The sequence below is a fragment of the Sardina pilchardus genome, chromosome 5 (assembly GCF_963854185.1).
Source record: "Sardina pilchardus chromosome 5, fSarPil1.1, whole genome shotgun sequence".
In the NCBI taxonomy this organism is placed as follows: domain Eukaryota; kingdom Metazoa; phylum Chordata; class Actinopteri; order Clupeiformes; family Clupeidae; genus Sardina; species Sardina pilchardus.
This window is the reverse complement of record NC_084998.1, coordinates 33,708,038-33,718,005: the sequence shown is the minus strand read 5'-3', so window position 1 is coordinate 33,718,005 and position 9,968 is coordinate 33,708,038. Positions and strand designations below refer to the sequence as shown.

The following is a 9,968-nucleotide window of genomic DNA, read 5'->3' as shown; positions in this document are numbered from 1 at the left end:
ACAGCTTGAAATGAACAGCAAGGAAACGCACTGACAATACAGCGGTGAACGAGAAAAAGAGGCAGAAAGAGAGAGAGAAATGTGGAGGACAAATGCAATAGAAAGGCGAGAGAGAGAGATAGAGATATAGAGAGCTAGCCTTGAGGTTCACACTAGACTCAGATTAGCTCGAAAGGCTGAAGTGCCACCTTGCAGCACTTCACTTGAGAGCAGTGAGGAGCAGGCCGAGCGGCATTACCTGGTGGCCAGGTAGGTAGGCTGAGCTCAATAACCTGGTGGCCAGGTAGGTAGGCTGAGCTCAATAACCTGGTGGCCAGGTAGGTAGGCTGAGCTCAATAACCTGGTGGCCAGGTAGGTAGGCTGAGCTCAATAACCTGGTGGCCAGGTAGGTAGGCTGAGCTCAATAACCTGGTGGCCAGGTAGGTAGGCTGAGCTCAATAACCTGGTGGCCAGGTAGGTAGGCTGAGCTCAATAACCTGGTGGCCAGGCAAGCAGGCAGGCAAGCGGGCCGCTAGGAACAGCAGCAGCAGTAGCAGTAGCAGTAGCCTGTGTGAGCGGAGTGGAACAGCATGGAGAGAGTGCGCTATAAAAACACAACGGTGAAGAGGTGTCATAAAGGCTCGTCTGACAGAAGAGAAGCTGGCGGGAGATCAAGCTGCTCTTGATTGGCCTGAAGTACACCTGCACACACACACACACACACACACACACACACACACACACACACACACACACACACACACACACACACACACACACAACCAGCATCAGCAGCACCACCACCACCACTACTACCACCACCATCACCAACAGCACCACCAGCAGCAGCACCACCACCAACACCACCAGCAGCAGCATCACTATCACCACCAGCACCAACACCACCAGCAGCAGCATCACTATCACCACCAGCACCAACACCACCAGCAGCAGCACCACTATCACCACCACCACCAACACCACCAGCAGCAGCACCACTACCACCACCAGCACCAACACCACCAGCAGCAGCACCACTACCACCACCACCACCAACACCACCAGCAGCAGCACCACTACCACCACCACCACCAACACCAGCAGCAGCAGCACCACTACCACCGCCAACACCAACACCAGCAGCAGCAGCAGCATCACCACCAACACCAGCACTATCAGCAGCACCACCAGCAGCAGCAAGGCTGACAGCCACTTCAGCTGTTGTTGTCGGGCGCAGGATATTAAAGAGCCATTAGTGGCCGTGTAATATAAATTGACAATTGGCCATTGACATGTTCCACTCTGCTGTGTTGAGTGGTCCTCAGTCACGGCGCCCGGCTCGGCTCAGCTCGGCAGACTGCTGCTAGCACCACTGGCCAGCCAGACGCCACTCTCCTCTCCTCTCCTCTCCTCTCATCTCCTCTCGTCTCATCTCGTCTCATGTCATGTGAGCACAGAGTAGCGTAGCGCAGGAGAGAAGAGCACCGCATGCCTGCCTGCCTGCCTGCCTGCTAGCCTACTTTTGCAAGCTAAGCGTTTATCAAGAGTGATTTGTTGAAATGCCCAATCCATTCCATTTCGACTGGGCTAAATGTCTTGCTCAGATGAGTGTTGTAGTTGTTTGTTTGTTTGTTTTTTCTGGGGATTTTGTTTCTATCTTATTTATTTGCAATTAAATGCTGATGATTAGAGTACATTTTAGAATTGCATTACATTCATCCTTGCAATGGGACAAGACGACAGACCTGTGATGGAGACATTTCATGTCATGTACCAGAGGAGCGCCTGTATGCAGTACCAAGTCAGCCACAGCTGAGTTCCAGCAGCACAAGGCAAGAACAAGAGCACATTAAAAACACCGCCTCAGATGGTGCAGCTCCCTCCAGAGCAGACGTGGTGACAGCCTGTCCTGAGCCTTCTCACTCAGACGCCTTTTGAGATGTGTCCTTTGGAGTGACCACGTTTGTCACTGGCAGCACTTTTGAGCGCAGTTAGCAATATGACAGAGGCAAAATGGAGGAAAATGAGCATAACTCTGTAATAATCTCAGGAAATTGATATGTGTGTGTGTGTGGGGGGGGGGGGGGGGCAGACAACAATGTCAGACAATAAAAGGCATATTTTTACAACGAAGTCGATCAGCCTTCACCTTATCAGTCATGTTTTATATCAACAGTGATGCTTTGCACAACAACAAACTGCCGTTACTGGGCCATGGCACATGGGGGTCATCTAACCAACAGGAAATGGTTAATGACCTATTAATTTACCAAAGAGGAGAAAACACAGCTACCCGTAGCCTACCTCCACTTCATGTAACAAGTGCAATCATCAGGACAGGTCCATTTGGATTACCACGATTTATGACACAAGCTATGATAATTTGAAAGCGTGCATAGTCTAACACATTATTACGCAAAATGCGTGATGCGTGTTCTGCCATCTAAAAATAAAAGCAAGATGTGCTATTTTGGTTTGTATCTACACAACGCCGAGGTCCAGATGTCCCTTAGAACATGACAGACAAGGGTTAATCGCCATGTTTAGACGTAGATGGAACAGACTGTTTGATATTAGGTTATCAAGAACCATGCCATAACATTTAAGAACATATGGAATCATATCCAGCAGCAGCATTTGGGTCTCCATTACATAGCACACTTCACACGAACTCCACTGTACAAAAAAGGAGAAATTGTGACAGACATGCTATATGAGTCTAGCGTATTGCCGGCTGAAATGATATAGGCTAGCGCGTTGCCGCTGCCATCGCGGAGGTCCTCAATGCGGGCCATCACCCTATGCGCAAACTACTCGTCCATCAGAACAGTTTGCACAGGCCACCACGTCATCCGATACACGATTGTATTGATTTCTCATAAATTATCTCTACAGGTGCACCAGATTGGTAGCCGTTTAAGGCGGGGTACGCATATTGACACTTCGGCCTTAATGCGTTGGGGACTTCAATAGCTTTAGCAACTCCAATCGACAGAACCAATAAAATCACTCACAATATGGCGATGTGTGGACTATTTATTTGTCTTTGTCTAGAATACTTTGTTTCGTTGATGCAGGCTTCAAACTGAAACATAGTCTACAAAAGGGACAATTAGCGTGCAGATTGCAGCATAGCAGTCCACGGGATGGACAAAGATTTCAAAATACGCAGTCTAATGCTGCAAAATATCCGGGGGTTACTGCCAAATATTTCACCTAGAGAAAGAGGTCAAAATAACAACCTCATCAAACGCTAGTAAGTATTTCTATTTATAGCCTTTGAGCATCAATAGGATGAGTGTCCAGTGTGAGATCTATATTAAATTCACATTTACATATATTATTGTCAGTACGTTGTAGGCCACCACATCATGGAGCACAACCCACACAACTGTATACTGCAAAAATAGGAAGAGACGGATGAGGCGATACCCTTAAAGCAACCAGGGAGAGAGAGATAGCCTGCAGCCCATCACTGTAGCGAACGCCTGCATGACAGTGCATTTTGACTTGCTATTTTTAAACATTCTCTGCGTTATAATTACCTCTAAAGTGCGTATTTCTTGCTGGGTGAGATCGTTGGACGCCGCGCATTTGGTCCGGAGCCCTTGTAAACTGGAGATGGAGATTTCGATCATGTTCTGGATGAGTTCGCATTGGTGTAGCGCGGCCATCGCTGCGCCACCGCTACTGCCCCTCTCCGACTGTTCATCACTTTCGACCATCTTTCCACCTTTATCAGACACACTATCCATTCCTCGGCATTAGGCACGTCTTGTGTGGGTAGATATAGACTGCAAATAACAGAATGCACATGCACTGAATACTGTAGTCAAACACGGCAGAATGCAGCTTTGTCCAATCGACGATCACCAAAATTATTATTAGGCTAAGCAGAGAGAGCAAATCAAAGATAGTCTGATACAAAGCAACCCAACTCCAACGGTGCTGATTTAACAGCGCAGTTGGGTCGTGTGGATTGCTCACTCTGCTGAGAGACTCCTATCTCTTCTTTCCTGGCAGCTCTCACATAGGGTTTTAGCGTCTGTCAGCTGTTAGAAACATCACGGAACGCTGCATGTCGGGAAATGTAGTTCATGCGCAATGTATTGTTAGCGCTGCGTGGTTTATGTCCTGATGTGTCATGATGTTCGTTTACATCAAGGGAATATATAAGAACATGTTGTCAAACCTTTATATTTGTATATGAGTAGATATGAGTATTATACGTGCTGAGACATTAACAAATCAACCAATTAGGCCTATAGCCTACAGTAGGCTACGAGATTGCATGGTGGGCTATGGTCATTGTCTTCAGACAAAGTGATAGCCTATGTTTAGGTCTAGACACTTTCCTTACCAATTGAAATGGTAAGTTCAGAATGCTACAAAATAATTGTGTGTCTTTAATTCACAGTTTTGGTCTATTATGCAACAGTAGTAAACCAATTGCTCCCTATTCTTTTAAAACAGCCTACATTTAGCGCAATTCTGACATATCAAAACCACATATTCACTTAGCCTATGATCACTACTGTAGGTCACAGGCACATGTGGTCTAGGCCGACTCCATTTCAAAGGGGATTCTGTGAACGCCGATCCCTAAACCACCAATGGCAGACAGGTGCACATTCAGCAGCAGCACATGCCATTGAGAAATGGTCCCTGCATGTACACCTAAATTATGAAATATATGAAACCTAATTTGCTAAAAACGATGCTTAAATGTGACACTGTCACTGTGGCATTTATTATAACTTATTAGAAGCTTGCTGGTGATTCTTCTGGTTATCTTTATCTATTTCCACATTGCCTTGTGCTTAGAAGCTAAACAGTGATGTCGATACAAATGCACAGACCCGCTATAGGCTTTGAGAAACACTAACGTGTCCTTAGATTTTTTTTTTTTTTAGTTTGTGTGTGTGTGTGTGTGTGTGTGTGTGTGTGTGTGTGTGTGTGTGTGTGTGTGTGAGAGTGATTGGGTTTCATTGTAGAGTGTGTGCACTGAGCAGTTTCTCAAAAACATACGAACAAAGTGCGTTCTGTAGTTCACACTGTTAACGAAAGATGTAAACAACAACAACAGCAGCAGCAGCAACAACAACAACAGATAAATGCAGTAATTATTTTCTACTTGTACAATATCTGTACATTTCACTTTTTGTCTGTACTACTTCTTAATGAAACGTCCCTTAAAATAACAGGATGTACTTTTTGAAATGTCCACATCACTTGTCAATATTATAAACATGTTCTGACCAATTTCTTGTCCCATGTCATAAAGACTCATGTCTCTTGTCTACAAACGGGACTCTTCTTGAGTGTCAGTCTACTCTACACCATGACATCTAAACAGTTTGTGACAGGGTGTTATGGCAGCTAAAGCACTGAGAGCAGTCACAACGAGTATAACTACAACTAGTTATACTCTAAAAACAATGTATAGGCCTAATGTAAACTGTATAACTAAATGCTATGAAATCTATAACGATATTGATCAGACCACTGCACCCGTGTCAATCATAAGAAGTACTAGTACTAGGACTAGAACTAAGAACCAGGGACCTGTCATGACCACTTTATGACATGCTCATGACAGTCTTGTGACATATAAGGGCTGTTTATCTCCCGTTTGTTTAAAACATCGAAATGACCTAGAAATAGCTCCAGAGTGTGAAGACATCATGTCCATGTTCTGTGTTGTCCAGATATACACTTAAGTTAGTGCGATAGCCAGCTAGACACCGGTCCCACCTCATTGTATCAGATCCAATACGATTCAACAGAGCAGTTCTGTTGGTGTGGTCAAGACAGCTGGAATCCTACCAAATTCTACTTTTAACCCTTTTAAGTCTTACACAAGCCACAACAGTATACAGTAGGCAGTAGGCCTATACGATCATATTAGTCCTACAATATAGGGTTCAAGAAAAGAGTTATTGAGCCTAGAATGTGAAAACAGACATGCACGCACATGCACGCTCACACACACTCTCTCTCTCTCTCTCACACACACACACACACACACGCATGTACGCACACTCACTGTCACTTCATAAGATCCAGTAATGTCATGTGCACTCTGAACAGGAAGAAAGCACTGGGCTGTTGTATGTGTGTGTGTGTGTGTGTGTGTGTGAGACCAACCATCCAGTGAGCCACAAACAATTTTGCAGGGTCTCATTGAGGGTGTGATGTTCTTTCGTATGAAACATGCCTCTGCCATCTGAGATGTGAGTCACTCTCACAGTACACATCCACCATCTGCCTCTCTCTCTCCATCTCTCTCTCGCTCTCTGCCTTTGCATATACTGTATTTCCTTTATCGCTCTGTTTTAGCCTGTATATCCCCCCTCTCGCTATCTATCTATCTGCCTATCTATCTGTCTTTGCATATATTCTCTATCTCTCTGTTTTGTTCTGTATAAACTCTATCTCTCTATCTCTCTCTGTATCTCCATCTCTCCCTCTGTAACTGTCACTTTCTTCTCTGTCTCTCTCTCACACGCTTACCCTCCATACTTACAGTAGTTGTAGTCCTACAGGAGACCTTAGGTAGCAACTATTGCTACATCAATCTAACCTGGTTAACATCAATCACCACTACCAGAGGATGAGAGTAAGTGTATGTCAGGTGTGTTGGATTGTGATTTCTATAAAAAGACACCAACAATAATGACAATGACACATACAGTGTTTGTTCATACAGCCTAAAATTTCAGCAAGCGGACTGCCAACACTTCTAGTGTTACGGCAATGAAACGGGTAACCGCTCTAGCCCGTCGGTGTTCAGGGAGCAAGTCCTGGGTCACTTTGGATGACTGAACCCAGGGACGGCCAGGAGGTGGAAGTGACAAACGTTTGGACGAGCATGTCTTCATCATGGCCTTCATCGATGCACACAGCGTCGTCACAGAGTCAAATAAGCTCTGTGAGAATCTATTAGCCATTTTTTACATTCAAGTTTATACATCGATATGTAGATTTCCCCATCTTCTACAACTATTCAAACCATCAATCAATCACTTGAATCACTTCATCAATCATGAAAGTGCAGTGTGTTTGATTCGAGGACCATAAACGGACAGGGCCATGTTGATGTTGTCATACAAAATGCCACTATAGAAGGGACGCACACACAAGGATTTTTGCGAGGTGCTGGCCGCTGGAGAGTTGTTCAAAGACAGAGCAGTGACACACACACTGGCTCCATATTAGAGTATTTAGTGATGACGTTTTGACCTGAGGCTTTCGTTAGATGACATGTCATCGCTAAATAAATAATATGGATACAAAAAGCCAACGTCAACATGGCTCTTAGCCACTACTGAGAATCACTGAGAACTATACAAACTCGGAGAGTTGATTGATTGATAGTGTCTTGATGAGCCCTGAAACTCCAAACCGTTATGGCAGACCTCCATAAACATCAGATCCAAACTTCAAACTTCAGGAAGCACTATAGGCTCTCATCACTCACCTTGCGAATTCTCCAAAGAGGCATTAGGACAGCCTCATAGTCTTTGCAGACTGCTCTTTAAGGGGGAAAAGCACGTTGACTGGTCAGGTTGGTCCAATCGCAGACTGGCCCCCCCCGCTCCCCTCCCTCACAAAGTTATAATCCCAGAGCAAAACGGCATTAGACGACCCACTGTACCACTGCGAGTAGTTACAAGAAAAACAGCCGAGCATATGGTCTTCACTCTCTGCTTACCACTATGTCCTGGCTGCCTGGCTGCCAGGCTGCTAGTTAATCTGCCTTTGCTGTAATGCTCTTGACTGGTGGCAACAGTGTGGCTTCCCACTAAAGGAATTCCTCCAAGGGTTACGTCAGATTAAATTGGATTATAGGGGGAATCTGATAGTGTCCTCTCTTAACAGCTCACCTGACACAATAGGGCATGAGTGTGAGTGTGTGTGTATGTGTGTGTGTGTGTGTGTGTGTGTGTGTGTGTGTGTGTGTGTGTGTGTGTGTTTGTGAGTGTCTGTCTGCTGTCTGTCCAAGTGTTTGTGTGTGTGTCTGTCTGTATTTGTGTGTCTCTGCAGTCTAAGTGTTTGCGTGTGTGTGTGTGTGTGTCCTTATCCACTGAGTGAGTCTATACTTGTCTATCACTGTGTTACTGCGTAAATTAAATGAAAAAAAAAATCATGATTAAAAATATAAGCAACAACTCTACTCCTCATCTTTCTCATATCATTACAGTTTGGCTAGTGGTTGAGATTTAAGAAAGACACTTTTCTAGCGAAAAGGAGCTTGTGAAAACCTGCCTACCTGTACAGTACATGACATGACCTTTAAAGGGGATCATATTTAGGCCATCCATATATAAGCTAGTGGATAATCTGAAGCACACATACGCTTAATATGTCAACGCATTGTAAGTAGCACACAAACACTCACAGGTAGACTGGTCGAACTCTCTCAGTGAAATGTTGGAGAAACAACATCAGGAGAAACAACTGAGGTATGAATGTAATTCCGCACATACGAACCACCTCTAAAAGGGCAAAGTCCGGCAGAATCACAACAATGATCACAATCCTTACAAAAACAATAAGGCTTTGCACCTTCGGTGCTCAGGCCCTAATGAATAGATGAGAGGTGAGACTGGAGCACTTCACATGATGCAGACATACAGTACAGTTCCAGCATCCCAGCAGGGGTAGGATGGCTAGGTGCCTAAATGGACTGCAGTTACTGTACTTTATAAAGCGCTTTTCCACTCCTTAGAACAGGCAATGGAAATGCCTCACATTTACCTATTCACACACACTCTTCTTCTATAGTCTTATTGGACACAGTGTGGGATATATAGACCGCTTGTCCATAACTCTTGATGGCTGACCTGCGTGGTGTGTGTGTGTGTGTGTGTGTGTGTGTGTGTGTGTGTGTGTGTGTGTGTGTGACACTGAGAGCTCCGAGCAGGGTCGGATTGGTGCACTGACCTGGTAGTGTGCACTCTCAAAAGAATGTGTTGGAAACAACACATACTGTGTTATTCCTATCAAGTTGTGCTATTTTCAACACATACTGTGTAACAAATAACAAAAGCAATGTGTTGGAAACAACACAAACTGTGCTGTTCCTATCTGAACTGAGAGATACAGTGGGGAGAAAATGTATTTGATACCATGCTAAAGTTGCCTAAAAAGAGGAATATAAAATCATCATTTGACAATTGATCTTAATGTCTTAATTTAAAAAAATAGTAAAAAATAAAACCACTAAGTACACCAATTTTCTTTGTGATTGAATAATGTATCGTATTATAACGTGTATATCGTATCGTATGATTTGCATTGAGCTCAATGAGCATCAAACAGGCTAATAGACCTACTGGAAAAAGCACCATGCCAATCTCTATCTACAGTATGGTGAAGGGTATGTGATGATGTGGGGCTATTTTAATTCCAACGGCCAAGGGAACTTCATCAGGATGCATAATATCCTGGATCCATGAAATAGCTGCCCTTTAAAAATTAAATCTGCCTGCCCCTATGTTACCCTATGTGTTAAATTCCCATAGGGTTACATGGGGGGTCAAATACTGTACTTCCTTCCCACTAGCATTTAGGAAGAACATTTATTTATTTACGATACATTCTTTAATCACAAAGAAAATTGGTGTCCTTAGCGGTTTGATTTTTAGGCAACTTTAGCATGGTATCAAATACATTTTCTCTCCACTGTATGTTGTTTTCAACACTCTTTCATATTGAGAGGATGGTGTAGATGACATTAAGATTGGAGGTGGTGCGCTAACAGTGATGTGTAGGGTAGCATAGGTGACATTAAGATTGGAGGTGGGGCACTAACAGTGATGTGTAGGGTGGCATAGATGGCAGTAAGATTGGAGGTGGGGCACTAACAGTGTAGTGTAGGGTGGCATAGATGGCAGTAAGATTGGAGGTGGGGCACTAACAGTGTAGTGTAGGGTGGCATAGATGGCAGTAAGGTCGGGGGATGGTGTGTAACCAATGACTGTAGC

At 44.3% G+C, this 9,968-nt stretch overlaps 1 protein-coding gene across 3 annotated transcripts in view; it reads right to left on the bottom strand.

Annotated features, from left to right (window-relative positions):
• ksr1a (kinase suppressor of ras 1a) overlaps positions 1 to 3,986 on the bottom strand; it is a 43,526-nt gene extending 39,540 nt beyond the window's left edge. For all 3 annotated transcript variants that reach the window (XM_062537346.1, XM_062537345.1, XM_062537347.1), the window contains exon 1: positions 3,525 to 3,986. In XM_062537346.1, coding sequence (XP_062393330.1) covers positions 3,525 to 3,734 — 210 coding nt within the window. In that variant the 5' untranslated portion in view covers positions 3,735 to 3,986. The remainder of the gene's footprint in view (positions 1 to 3,524) is intronic.
• Between the last annotated feature and the right edge of the window lie 5,982 nt (positions 3,987 to 9,968).